The sequence below is a fragment of the Danio rerio genome, chromosome 14, assembly GCF_049306965.1.
Source record: "Danio rerio strain Tuebingen ecotype United States chromosome 14, GRCz12tu, whole genome shotgun sequence".
In the NCBI taxonomy this organism is placed as follows: domain Eukaryota; kingdom Metazoa; phylum Chordata; class Actinopteri; order Cypriniformes; family Danionidae; genus Danio; species Danio rerio.
In genome coordinates, this window is record NC_133189.1 from 35,255,571 (window position 1) to 35,269,837 (window position 14,267).

The following is a 14,267-nucleotide window of genomic DNA, read 5'->3' on the forward strand; positions in this document are numbered from 1 at the left end:
CTAAGTAAGTGACCTCTAGTCTAGACAGAATTGTATTAACTGAATGTTAAAACAGCTTGCCATAGATAGCAGTTCTCATAATAATAAACCAGTCTAAATCGAAACTTGAGCTTTTTTACATCAGCCCATTTATTTGTTATATAGGCCTAGTTATTCATTCAGACATCCAACAGATCATTTTCCCTATATAATAGCATGTGGGTTTTTGTTAAGATGTAGTGAACAGTGTGGTCTGCGTTTAATTGACACAGCAGGCAATCTCTTCCGATGAGTAAACAAGAGCGCGGCTGCTGTTCCACAACTGTAAGTTAGTCGAGTGTCCACTGAAGTTTCAGCACGTTCCAGTGGAAAGACCACAATAAAGCACCATAAAGTGAATGAATGTCATGAATGGATGAAGGGTCATGAAACTATTTTCACTGCCTTTCACCATTTAGCTGAATCATACTTACAGTATTGAAAAGGGAAAATGACTCAGCTGAATGGCGTCTTGGTTCATGACCTTTCCATCTGAAAACCACAAACCGTTGGGCAGTTTACCGTAGACCTGTTATCTGGTGTATTTTCAGCACAAATGTTTTGCAGTTGCAGAAACTCAAAACTAATGTTCTTTGCTAAGCTGCTCTTGGCCCATTTTCAGCTGTGTATTTATTTGCTTGTTAGCAATATTAGCCCTAGAAATTATTTAAATGTAAAGTTTTGCCTTATAAAAGAACCCAATTCCGGGCGGCAGGGTGGCTTAGTGGGTAGCACTGTTGCCTCACAGCAAGAAGATTGCTGATTCGAGTCCCAGCTGGGCCAGTTGGCATTTCTGTGTGGAGTTTGCATGTTCTCCAGGTGCTCCGGTTTCTGTTTCCACAGTCTAAACACATGTGCTATAGGTGAAATGAATAAAATTGTCCGTAGAGTGTGTGAGAATGAGGTGCATTTACTGTGTTAAACATGTGCTGGAATAGTTGCTGGTTCATTCCACTGTGGCAACCTCTGAAATAGAGACTAAGCTGAAGGAAAATGAATGAAAGAACCCTTTCCCCAAACATTTAAAACACATTGTATGTGATCATTTATACTTTTATTAAATGTTAATATTTAAAAGAATCTAAATCCAAACAATTGTGACAATATGTATTGCCCTATAACAATACCATTAACCCTCTGGAAATGATTTTAGGGGAATGTTTATTTACATTTTATTTTACTGTAAATGTAATTTATTTTACTATAAAATGACAATAAATGTAAAGTAAGATCAGTTAAGGTTAAAGACTTTTACTGTTTACCACTTAACATGTTTTTATTGCATGTTTTTGCAGCTTATTATAAAAATCACATTTTTTAAAACATCACCTATAGATACCTATGCGCTAAAATTGCAGGTTAATTATGTTTATAATAACTCATATTTGATTGTTTAACTTATAATTTGATGATAATCTAATAATGTGCACCTTCTGTAAAGCTGCTTTGAAACAATAATTAATGTGAAAAAATACAAATAAACCTGAATTGAATTAAGTAGAATTAAAACCTTTAAAGCACAACTGGACTACAGTTTCACTTTCTAAATGTTACTATTGAGGCCAATCAAATCACTTTACAAGAAAACACAACAAATGACTTCAGGTCTATTTTTATCAAACACAGTCTATTTAATACCATCCTACAAAATTTGCCCCTTTTCAGCATCATGACTCATTTTTGGACTGTTTTGTATTACAACGCACCCATTAATCTGATCTATTTGTGCCAAAGGGAACAATTTTTATAAACCACAAGTCTGAAAGAGTGATAATATCTAAAGGATTTCCTCTAGCATGACGTCACAGTTGCTTTTAACCTACTTGTGTTTCCCCACCCCGTTTTAAATGAAACTGAATTGTCAAATTTCATATTTCTGCTGGCAAGATCTGGTTGTAACCAGTGTTACTGCCTCATTAATGTGAATTATGACCTCAGCAGAATGGAATGCAGTGACGACACACTCCGATCTACAACAAGCCTGAACATGCTGGAAAGGTGTCTGATAGGATGTGCTGTTACTCAAGGTTTGTTACTGATGCAAACTATGTACGTATATTGATGTTCTGGACATTAAGAAATTGATGGCACGTCCAATGCCAGTTTTTACATGTACAGTGCTTAACATATATGAATTCACCCTGCACAAACCTCTCTTTTAAATTCATATTTTCTATTGGAAGCTTTACAATATTATATTTTTGTATATACATTAGATTAATCAGTACTGAAGCCAAAACGGTCCAAAATTAGTACACCCAAGTTTATATATTAGAATAAAATATTAAATATATATTTTAAGAAAAGCAAACTTCAAAGGAAACTAAAAATGTATTAAATTTATGATGTAAAAAAAACATGTAATTATGTCATTGTTACATGTAATGATGTATGAATGATTTTATTGAAGTGATTTTCATTCTCACAGGCTTTAAATATGACATGATAAGACAAATGTAATTTAGTTTTGCATCAATTTAACATAAAAGAAAGGCCATAAAGGATTCTGAATGTAATTGTTTTGGCTTACAGGAAAAAAACAAAGACATTAAAATGGATGATCTTATTTATTTATTTATTTATTAACCGTTAACACATCAGCACATACAAATACAGTTTTAGCTATACCAGGGGTGCCCAAACCTTTTCTGATAAACAGCCAAAAAACAAACTTGATTGTGGCTAGTGGGCTAAAGGTAAATATGTGTGGGGTAATTTAGCATGGGTTTGTTTAATTTATTTAATAATGTTATAAAAATGACTGCAAAACATAACTTTTTATTAACTAATGCAGTATTTTTGCATTGTATAGTGATCTTTTACAGTAAAAAAAAAAAACAATCTGATTTATAACAAAATTACACTAGTTTTTGCGCGCCAATGTCTTCTGCAAAGTCCTCTATTCATCGAGTGACAGTTTTTACATTTTAAAAGATCAAATTCACTTCCAACATTTAACTGAAACACTTAATTTCAGTTTGCTTTTTTGTAGCTCAGCAATAAAACAAACAAAAAATTTTATGTCTAATTAGAAATGACAATCTCTGAGTTAAGGCCGTTTACCCCAACCCTCTCCATCATACTCACTGTCCTCTCAGATGGGATGGTGGGTTAATTTAAAGGTTACAATGGGCCAAAATGTTAAAATTTGTTTGTTTGTTTGTTTGTTTGTTTGTTTGTTTGTTTGTTTGTTTGTTTAATGGAAAGGCAACTTCTAAAATACAATTAAATTGCTTGCTGTTTGGACTATTCTGTATTCTGCATGGTTTATTGAATAGTTATGGAATTTGTTCATTTATAAAAACATAAATATGTCTGAAAACATTTATTTTGAGTTTAATGTAAACAATTAAAATAATGTAAAAACTTTCAACCTTGAGATAGAAATGTTAGCAATGTGTTTTAGTATTAGTAATAGTATGTTTTGCTTAATTCATTTTCATTTTGTTTCACTTTGTTAAAAATGTTTATATCCGAGATGCCCAAAGCTGGCCCAAGGTAACCTTTGATTTGGCCCACCATCCTACCTGAGAGATGAGGGAGAATGATGGGGAATGTTTTAATTGCTTGTCTTATTGTTAAGCTAAAAAAATGAATTAAATTATTTTAAATTAATTTAAATTAAATTAAATTAAATATTTCATTTTAAATGCTGTAGGTTAGTTTAAAATACTGTCACTCGATGGATAGAGGACAATGCAGAGACTTTGGTGAGCAAATTAAGACAGATTCTGCTTGACAAGTGTATTCAGCATTGAACTCCACTGTGTTATAAATGTGATTGTTTATTTATTACATTAAGTTATAATTATAAAGTTATAGTGCATCAGGTAACACGATTCAAAGTAATATTTTCTACTTATTTTTAAATATTTTGAAATAAATTAGGAAATTACCCATGGCAACTTTAATGTAAAATAGTTTGTTTTTTTTATCTTTGGCCCACAGCTCTCAGTGATATTTGGTTTTTGGCCCTTTAAACAAAAAAGTTTGGACATCCCTGGTTTACATCTTGCAGTCTTGGGTATTGCAGTCTTTCATGTATAATAAAATATAGAAAATGCAATCATGTGTTTTCCTTATGGTTGCCTAGCACGGCTTTTTTCATTTTTTGATTGCCACGTGTGCAGCCAATTAAAATGCAAGACCTTCAGCCACGCAAACGTCAATCCATCCAATGCAATGGCGTTGTTTTTGATCTCTGCCACGCAGGCACATTTCTCACCAGCCAATGAGGAGCGAATTGAGGCGGGTGCAGGAGTGAAGGCGTACCTGTGAGTAAAGGCTAGCACGAGAACTTATCTAATAAAAACTATATTTCAAATTTAGATTACAAGTGACTACCGATCATTTACATCCGCATAAAATACCTCTATCTGTACTCATTTTGGTACTACATCCACGATTAATCGCTCATGTTTTGTTAGCCATCTTTCAGATTAGCTACATAGCAAGCTAGTATATTATTAGTAGTCTGATGCTGCTGACATCAGATGCAACATATTAGTGAGGAGACTTGAAACGCTTGGATTGCAGATTTTTCTGTCTGTTAAACTAATCACTTTTTATTTATTTATAGCTGGAAAGAAGATGAATTTCCAACAGCAAGGATACCGGGCAAGTACGTATCACAGAACTTAGCAAAAGATTGTTGTTTTCTTTGACTTAACGTACGTGGACGACAACATGCTGTACTTTAAATCCGCGAACACGAGCAGTTCGACACCAAAGTACAATGTTGATAAAAGTAAAGTAACTGATTAAACCTTACTAGATATCTTAGCCTGATGACGTGTTGATGAACTCTTTGCCACATGTATTCATCTAGTATGTGCTTCTTTTATATCACTGGTCTAAACAATGAATTGAAAATGATTTATCTGCTAAAGGGATGATGCCTTGTTCATAGTAGTTGTAACTTGTAATCATACCAATAATACTTGTTCTTTATTGCAGCAAAACCCAGAGCCCGAGCATCTCCACCCACTGGTGGTCCTATGCTATTTGATGACACCAGTTCTGGACCTCCACCCATGAACAACCAGAACTACTATAGTTCAGGTTATAATATGGCAGAAATGCCAGCTGGCGGTCAGGAACCTGGAGTGGGCAACATTTTTGCAGATCCAATGGCCAATGCTGCAATGATGTATGGCTCAACTCTTGCCAACCAAGGAAAGGATATTGTGAACAAAGAGGTGAGATGCCAGCTTAAGAGATATGCAGTGATATGTTCGTGCTAATAGCATAGGAACAACAGACCTATTTGTAGGCAACGTCAATGATGCAAGAGTTCTGATAAAATTGATAATTTATGTTGTTTGTTTCTCCACCCTGTAATCTGTTTTGCAGATTAACCGATTCATGTCGGTGAACAAGCTGAAGTATTTCTTCGCAGTCGATACCAAATATGTTATGAAGAAACTGTTGCTTCTCATGTTCCCATACACACATCAGGTAAAATGTTAATTCCTAAATCTTGTTCAAAGTGATCATGTCAAATATGTTAAGCATACCTTTTAAATGTGCAGTAGGTGATCTTTCAAAATGCTATTCGTTAACATAATATCTTTAAATCACAGTCCCACCCCTGCAGCCCAAAACCACACCTCCTGATATCATGAACACGCACCTTAAAGATGACTTTAGAGTACCGTATTATGCAACAATCGCGAACCAAAAAACTGTATTATATCAAACACGTTTTCAATTGTGTAAAACTTGTTGTGATGTGCAATATATTTAATGCATGCAATGATTGTTGGTCTAACTCTCTTACGCGTTTTGTCCTAAAGCACCTACTGTATGTTTAGTGGTTGGCCAGCAGTGTGCAGAAGTTAAACTTACTAAGCCATACTTGCATGCTATTTCAGACCAAATATTTAAAGTAGCATGGTAAACAATATAGGGAGCGTCACAGGTTGTCATTGTTCAAAAATGAACCAATGTAAATATAAAACCTACTTCACCTCAGTAAAACCAGCTAGGCGGATATTTACTGATGTTTTGTTGTTAAGCTAAATATAAATCTGCATTATCGATGCTGTAATGATTATGAAATTGAAAATAGTCACATCAATCCATCACCGGAAGATTTCAGTGGCTAAACAACATTTCTGTGCAGATAACCCATTCGTAACAACACAGTCAACTTTGCGTGACAAATTGTTTTAAAGCAGAACCTAACCTGTATAGAAGAAATACTTAAGCCATGGTGTCGTCCATCCTCCAGCGTGCAAAAGTAACTCAAATATTGCTTCAGGATTTTAAAAAGTTTTGATTTAGCATTTGTTTTTACTGCTGTCACTCTCACTCTCTTGCACATGCAAACAGTGGATCTGCGTGAACGGGCTGCACAGATGTACTATTTTACATTTGCTGACAGACAGTTTGAGCTACTTATCAGAATTATGGGAAATATCGATCTGACAAATTTTAGTTGATTAAACATTTTTTTCATTTTTTTGCCTCACCTAGAATATAAAAATACATACAAATACATTTAGATCATTTACCTTAATCAGTACAATTTGAATGTGAAGAGACGTTCAACCAGCACGAAAAAATGTTTCTGAAGACAATCACCTACTGCACCTTTAATATTCCAATTTTAAAATGCCAATATTGGTACATGTAAACTTTATTTAAGCTGTTTGGATGTTTTTCATTTTTTTAAGATTTGTCTTGCTCTATGAACAGTTTGATATAAACTTTGATTGATTGAAATGAATTTAATTATATTATATTAATTAAATTAATCTAAATAATTGCCAGGACTGGGAAGTACGTTACCACAGAGACACTCCTCTCACACCACGCCATGATGTCAATGCTCCAGATCTCTACATACCCAGTAATTATTATTATTATTTTTTTAAATTTTTATTCTGAGCAACCTGAAAATTTGTTACTTTTACCCTGGGCCTAAAATAACACTAATACAATAGTACTGTGCTTGCTATGTGTTTGCCAAGTACTAAACCTTGAATCATGTATTGTTGAATTCATAGAGCTGTGCCATTGCCTGCACTTGAGTTCTGATTTCATCATTCTTTTGTTTTTGTTTAGCAATGGCTTTTATCACCTACATTTTGCTGGCTGGAATGGCTTTAGGAATCCAGAAACGGTGAGTAAAGATAATTCTCACGAGATAAAATTAATGTCAACGTTGTGTATGCTGGAGTACTTGAACATATTGTGGGTTTAAATGATTTTTTTAAAACATCCACAAGTATTATTGTTGCCATTTATTGGCCCTTTTCTATATCATGGTGTGGTGTGGTTCAATTTGGTGCAGCTCAATTTTGGGGCACTGTGTTCCCTACCTAATGCCTGGTACTTTTTTTATATTATAAGTTGAGTTTTCAAGTGAGCTGGACCTTGCTATATTTAAATAGCCTATCATCGTAATCATCGTAATTGTCTCTGTGTTTTTGTGGGATGGTTTTTATCACACATTTGCTATATATACACAGTGTCACTGCAGTAGAGGTGACAGCTATAGTGATAATCCCACCCACTTTAAGCGGTACTGCAGTGGAAATGCAAAACCAAACTGATGTGAGATGTGCTGTGCAAAACCATGCCATACAGTGCAGTGGAAAAGCAGCTTATATAGTGTATTTATTAAGTTCTAAAATGTATTTATGACACGTGCTTCACATGATTCCTAATGTTCATGTTTTCTCCACAGGTTCAGTCCTGAAGTTCTGGGTTTGTGTGCCAGCACAGCTCTGGTTTGGATGATTATTGAAGTTCTTGTCATGTTGCTCAGTCTTTACTTGCTCACAGTTCACACAGACCTCTCAACGTTTGACCTTGTGGCTTACAGCGGATACAAATATGTGGGGTATGTTTCTGTAGAATGCCCGTTTCTGTTTGACAGGTTTTACAAAAGCACTGTGTTTTATGTTGTTAAATCCTTTTTCTCTTTTTTTTTTTTTTTTTTTTGTCTTTCAGGATGATTTTGACGGTGTTTTGTGGACTGCTTTTCGGCAGTGATGGTTACTATGTTGCTCTTGCTTGGTCATCTTGTGCCCTCATGTTTTTCATTGTGAGTTTTGCTTAGGAATTTTTTAATGGTGCTTATACATTTTAGGGTACATTTACATGACAACAGGGTACTAAAAAAAACGAAACGGAAAAGTTTTATTATGCGGTTTAAAAAAAATAAAAAATTGTGTACTGATCGCAACATTACAACAGCCAAAACAATCCCAATTCACATGGAATCATGATAATGATGTAAAATACTGTATATCAGTTCAGTAGTTGGCAAAAAACCGCGTCGATTCGTTTAAAGCCGTGTCTGAGTTCACTAGAATAATTCAGAGGGGCGCCCAGCTCTGTGAGACTCCTCCAGAAACTATACCTGGATGATGGAGGCTTTCAACTATGCTTCAGACTAAGCCGAGCCCAGTTTGATGACCTGTTGTCTGGTGTTCGCAAGAGGATTTCCCTCTGGGACACTAACAACAGGCGTTACGTCATAATGACGCCCCTACAAGACAAACCTTATGATTGGTTATCGCGGCGCGAATGTCTGCTGAAGTTCAGATTTTCCAACTCAAGCGAATCGTGCAAAATGCTCAACTCGCGCCTCCTCATTCGCCCGTATCATGCCGCAGGATGTCTATTCGCATCTTTGCATTGACTTAACATGTAAATCACTCGCACTTGATGCTTCATCTGCGTCTGGTGTGAACGCAACATCTTCCTACATGTGGTCCACCATTGTTGTGATTGCCAGGTTCTCACACATTCCTATAATATGCCTACATATGTCGTATTTGGGGGGGTGCCATGGTGGCTCAGTGGTTAGCACTGTCGCTTTACAGCACGAAGGTCACTGGTTCAAGTCCCGTCTGAGTCGGTTTGCATTTCTGTTTAAAGCTTGCATGTTCTCGTGGGTTTCCCCCACAGTCAAAAGAGATGCGCTATAGGTGAATGGAATTAACTGTAGTTTATGTGTGTAAATGCAAGTGTGTATGGGTGTTTCCCAGTACTGGGTCGCAGCTGGAAGGGCATTCGCTGTGTAAAATAATTTGGTGGTTCATTCCGCTGTGGTGACCCCTGGGACTAAGCCTAAGGAAAATGAATGAAAGTCGTCTTTTTCATTAAGTTTTTTTTATTTAATTATTTATTTTGCCATTTTTCAATCATAAACCGTATCGTTTTCAATAAGAGCTTGTGCAATTATACACATTTTTTTCCGAAGGTCATGTTTTTAGGCCCCCAAAATGGTGTTGTCATGTAAATTATTGTCCAAAAAGCATGAAAGATTTTCTGCTTTTATTAAAAAACTGTAAATGGATCGAATGTTTTTATTGTTTCTAAAATGAATATTATTGTCATTTTCAGGTTCGTTCTCTAAAAATGAAGATCTTGTCTTCAATCTCCGCAGACTCTATGGGTGCAGGAGCCAGCGCCAAACCCCGCTTTCGCTTGTACATAACTGTGGCATCTGCCGCCTTTCAGCCATTCATCATTTACTGGCTCACTGCTCATTTGGTCAGATGACCTCCAGTATTTATTTCTATTATGAAGGGACTTTAAAATGTCAGTGCTGAACTGGGATGATTTTGGCATTGCTGCAGAAAAGTGACTTACCATGATTGTGTTTTTCTTCACGGAGGATTTGATCTTTGATATTGCCTCTGTCTGCATTGGCAATTGCAGATAATCTTTTTGAAAATATATTTAAACCTTTTTTTTTTGGTTGGTTTTTCTGCCATTGTTTTCACATGGACAAAATGGGAAAATAACAGTTTGACTGCTCTTGTGACTTTGCCATGATGCTTTAGTGTCACAATTTTCTCTAAGAGGCATGTTAATTTATCTGCCCTGTGCTGTGATTCTTATGTGATGTGTAATTGGTGAACACACGGTCAACTCAAGTGTCCTTCTTTTTCTGATAATCCATGCATGAAAAGCAGTGTTTCCTTCTTTATAGCAAAATAAATCCTATAATTTAGGCTTTTAATGTGTGTGCAGCTGCTTTCCATCATTAAAATAATTGATTTTAGCTCAATACATATACAGTGCATTAGTGCCTGCACACTGTTCAGCAGCTCTGCTTCATAAAGGCTTTTCCCCATAGGGATTCTTTAAACGTCTTTGTTAAAGTGAGCCAGCAAATCAATCCAATGGTGAAATAGAACATTACAATCTTTAATGTGAAGCAAAGAAGTATGTAAATCACTCAAAAAGACCTGTTAACAAGACTGTCTGGATCTATAATCATATACTATCTGAGTAAGTACTACATCTAACTTACTTTATCACTGTTAGGAAGGTATGTTCTATATCAGGGGTGTCCAAACTCGTCCTGGAGAGTTTAGCTCCAACTTACTTCAACACAACTGCCAAGAAGTTTCCAGTATACCTAGTAAGAGCTTGATTAGCTGGTCCAGGCTCCAGGACTGAGTTTGGACACCATTGTTCTATAAATTATGATATTGTTGTCCAAACTCGGTCCTGGAAGGCCGGTGTCCTGCAGATTTTAGCTCCAACTTGCCTCAAGACACCTGCAAGGATGTTTCTAGAAAGTCTAGTGAAGCTGTGGTCACACTGCACTTTTCTCCCTATAGACTTCCATTCATACGCACGCTAATGTGTCAGACTGGAAACCCAAGCTTGTGTGACAAGTTTTGCAGTTCGCTGCATTGAAAAGTTCAAGCATGGTGAACTCAGAATAAAAAAGAATGATCTTTTTTAATGTCTAATCATCTAGTTAAATCCTGCCCCTTTTCTCAGTGCCGTACAGCAGAATTGTGCTTTATGACGTGGTCACATTAGAGTTTGTGCATGAGAAATTTTTAATTCCTGTCCAGATAGGTCATGTTTTGACCTTCGATTGGTCTTATGTAGCCTTGTGATGCAATTTCCCAGCTCAGTTCAGACTGAGCTTTAGTTTGTCTGCATACATTAGTTTGACTGCAGTATAAGAGCTTGAACTAGCCCAGCTGTGTCTGATTGGAATTGGAACTAAACTTTGCAGGACACCGGCCCTCCAGGACTGTTTCACATTGTTATATTGTTTTACATTATTTGCGGTGCACCATGGGAGTGGGTGGAGCTTATCACTGCTATTACTTTGATTGGTGGTACTAGATGTCTAGCAACATGGGAAATGTAGTTTATAGCACAAATCCAGCTATCAAATTTTATGAGTTTAAAAAAAGAAGTTGAATTTATCGATTGACAACTTCAGTGCTCAAACAGGTCTGTCTTTAAAAGTTTAACCAGTTATAGTTCCCTATCAGTTAACTTCCCTAGGGAGGAAATTAATTCCCTTTTTACTTCCATAAGCTGACTGTTGCTCTTTGTACAGCTTATGTTTGTGCTTTGTTAAAACAAAATAAATGAATGCTTTTCCCACTGAATATACAGTATTGATATCCAAACACGGTATAACGTTGCGGAAAATGTATTTTTCTGTATCATTTCTACTCTAAAACTTAAATGTTTAAAAATAATAATAATTTGAATTAATTACATCTGATGAATTATTAACAACCTATTCGCTTAAACTATGGCGAATGAAATCTGTAAAAACGATAAAGAATATGCTAATAAATTTATAAACGAATAACTTAATCCACAAATTCCTGCGTAAATAAATGATATGTAAATAAATACGCAAATAAATAAATATAAAATTAACTTTAAATATAGAGTTATTTTTCCTCAGCTTAACATGCTAATGAGAGGCTGCCTGTCAATCATCATAAGCCAATCAAAAATTTTACTAGTGATCAACCAATGGTGGCATAAAGACCGCCTTCTGATGATCGACAGACACCCTCTCATTTGCATGTGGAGCTGAGGAACCGTTAATACCGGATTACATAAAAAATTAATAAACCTTTAAAAGGGAGAGGAAACAAATAAACTTTCAGTTAAGCATTTTCGTATTCCCCAACATTGGTGTAATTTATAAAAAAATTTATCTGCCCGCACTATTAATTATTTATATATTTATTTATGCAGAAATAGGGCGACACCGTGGTGCAGTAAGTAAGGCTGTAGCCTGACAGCAAGAAGGTCGCTGATTTGAGCCCTGGCTGGGTCAGTTGGCAGGTCAGTTGGCAGTTGTTGCATGTTTTCCCCATGTTGGCATGGGTTTCCGCCTGGTGCTCTGTTGTATGGGTGTTTCCCAGTGCTGGGTTGCAGTTGAAAGGGTATCCGCTGCGTACTAACATATGCTGGATAAGTTGGCGGTTCATTCTGCTGTGGTGAGCCCTGATTATTAAAGGGATTAAGCCAAAAAGAAAATGAATGAATGATTTATGCAGATATTTATTTGTTTATTTATGTATATGCGTATTTATTTATATATTGTTTTATTTATGCAAGAATTTGTGGATTTAGTTATTAAATTATATATTTATTTATCTAGATTTCGTCCTCCATATTAAACAGTTTTAAATGTTAAAATGTCTATGCTAAGGAGAAGAGGACCGACTGTTACAGCTGAAATATTTAAAAGTAAGCTATTCCGTTTTGCGTTTAGCTGCTAGCATGTTGTAAAAACAAAAGATAAACAGACCATGCTTTTTTTCCAGCAGATATATCGTGGCCCTTTAAGGAGGGGTCGTAGAGGCGCGCCGGCTGCAAAGCGTCCTTCTGGTTGCCAAGGAAACGTGAGAAAGGACAGAACGCAGACAGGACGGGAAAGTGAGAGACATATCAGCTCCTGTTACAGATTTTTTAACACGCTGACAGAAACTTTAAACTTACAAGAGAGCAGAATAAGAGGTCGAATGCAATAAATTCACAGCTGTTTGTTTTGGTAAGTTTTTCGCTCCTCTGTCTCTTTTGTATTGGCTTCACGCGAGCATGAATGCTTGGGTAATTATTCGAAATGTAACTTAATATTCTTGCGCCATTTTCTCAGGTGTATGAGACCATGTGCCTTGTCTTTCCGTGTTTGTCATGTACTGGAGTAGTCGAATTGCTTTTTAAAAATGATATCTTAAGCAGTCTGCTCATATTTTGCTTTAATTTGCTGCTAGCTGTCCATCAAACCTGTGTTTGTTCAGCACCAGTTGAATGGTGCGTTATTTTTTGCTTGACTACCTTTGCTCAATCATTTACTTATGCACTCAGGACTAAAAACGTAATTGTATTTGTATTGAAGGACACTCACTTCAGGGTTTAATACTTTGTGTTCTTTTTATTATTAAATTATTATTTTTTAAATATAATTCATGCAATACTTGCATTTGAGATCATACAGTGATCATACCAATAGGGTTTAAAATGCATGTCCGGTGATTTTTGGTACATTCTACCAGAAACATACATTATCTATGCCTGAAATAAAATCAAATACAGTGAATAAAATGTTTTTCATGCCAGAACATTTCTAAAATGTACTGATGGTTGATTTCTGTTAGCTGGTCCATGAAGGAATATGTCATTCATTTGGTTCTCAGAATTTTTCTCTTTATTAATAACAATTTACAAAATTACAAACCCTGTCATGATCCAGTAAAATCTTCAGCTTTAATAGTTTTTAATAGTTAACTGTTATTTAGAAATAAATACTTCAGAAATAGCAAAGTTTAAGTTGATATCATTCACATCAACTGATAAAAAAACATACAATTATAAAAAAAAATTCTACAAATAAATACTACAAATACATCATACAAATAAATATACAATTTTCCCCATGGTTCTGTCAGTCCTGTCACATTTGCATTCCATTTAACATAAAATGTGTGCAAAACACATTTAAGGCATCACTTGAAGTGACATCATGTGTTGGATAAGAAGCTAACAGTGATCAAAGATGTGTTTTTTCATTGAATGCTATGATTTTATGCTTGTTTTTGTATGATTTTTTTAAAGGATGACAAGCTTAAGTCAGGCCCTGTCACATTTTTGATAAGTTTCTGGTAGAATGTCCCTTATGTAATATATATTTTAACTATGATTTTCTTATATTTATATGTTTTTGTTCTATAAAGGTATGATGTTGGTACTTTTAAATGTCAGATTAAAAAAAACATTTTAATTGATAAGGATTTATTTGATATGACTATTCAAATTGAAATGGCAGTGTTTTCACTTTTAAGTGAAGATTAGGGTTGGAGCATTGGACAAAGTTCTGAGCATTGATATCATTCTGTATAAAAATTTCTGAAAAAATGAAATAATTTTTGACAAATTGTAATTTTGATAATTGTATTTATAAAATGTTGAAGAAATGTTAACAAAAGTTTACTCAAAAATAAGATTTA

At 35.2% G+C, this 14,267-nt stretch overlaps 2 protein-coding genes across 6 annotated transcripts in view; both read left to right on the top strand.

Annotated features, from left to right (window-relative positions):
• The first annotated feature begins 4,258 nt into the window (after positions 1-4,258).
• yif1a (Yip1 interacting factor homolog A (S. cerevisiae)) lies at positions 4,259-10,000 on the top strand. Of its 2 annotated transcripts, none has more exons than XM_017358991.2 (9): positions 4,259-4,408; positions 4,598-4,639; positions 4,975-5,216; positions 5,371-5,475; positions 6,793-6,871; positions 7,087-7,144; positions 7,712-7,867; positions 7,978-8,071; positions 9,379-10,000. In XM_017358991.2, exons 2-9 carry the CDS (start codon positions 4,609-4,611, stop codon positions 9,535-9,537), a joined length of 924 nt encoding a protein of 307 aa, XP_017214480.1. In that variant the 5' UTR covers positions 4,259-4,408; positions 4,598-4,608; the 3' UTR covers positions 9,538-10,000.
• A 2,514-nt stretch (positions 10,001-12,514) lies between these two features.
• atl3 (atlastin 3) overlaps positions 12,515-14,267 on the top strand; it is a 32,138-nt gene continuing 30,385 nt past the window's right edge. For 3 of the 4 annotated variants that reach the window (XM_073921367.1, XM_073921368.1, XM_073921371.1), the window contains exon 1: positions 12,675-12,811. Coding sequence is in view for 1 of the 4 variants with exons in the window: in XM_073921370.1 (XP_073777471.1) it covers positions 12,570-12,696 (127 nt within the window). In the remaining 3 variants the exon portion in view is untranslated. Of the gene's footprint in view, positions 12,812-14,267 lie in introns of all 4 variants that reach the window. The other variant, XM_073921370.1, reaches the window with a different exon arrangement.

Excerpts from the sequence above, each read along its gene's own strand:
- yif1a (XM_017358991.2), top strand. The coding sequence starts at position 4,609 with ATGAATTTCCAACAGCAAGGATACCGGGCAA. Across the intron at positions 7,868-7,977 it reads AGCGGATACAAATATGTGGG|GATGATTTTGACGGTGTTTT; the intron begins GTATGTTTCTGT and ends TTTGTCTTTCAG. Across the intron at positions 8,072-9,378 it reads GTGCCCTCATGTTTTTCATT|GTTCGTTCTCTAAAAATGAA; the intron begins GTGAGTTTTGCT and ends TGTCATTTTCAG.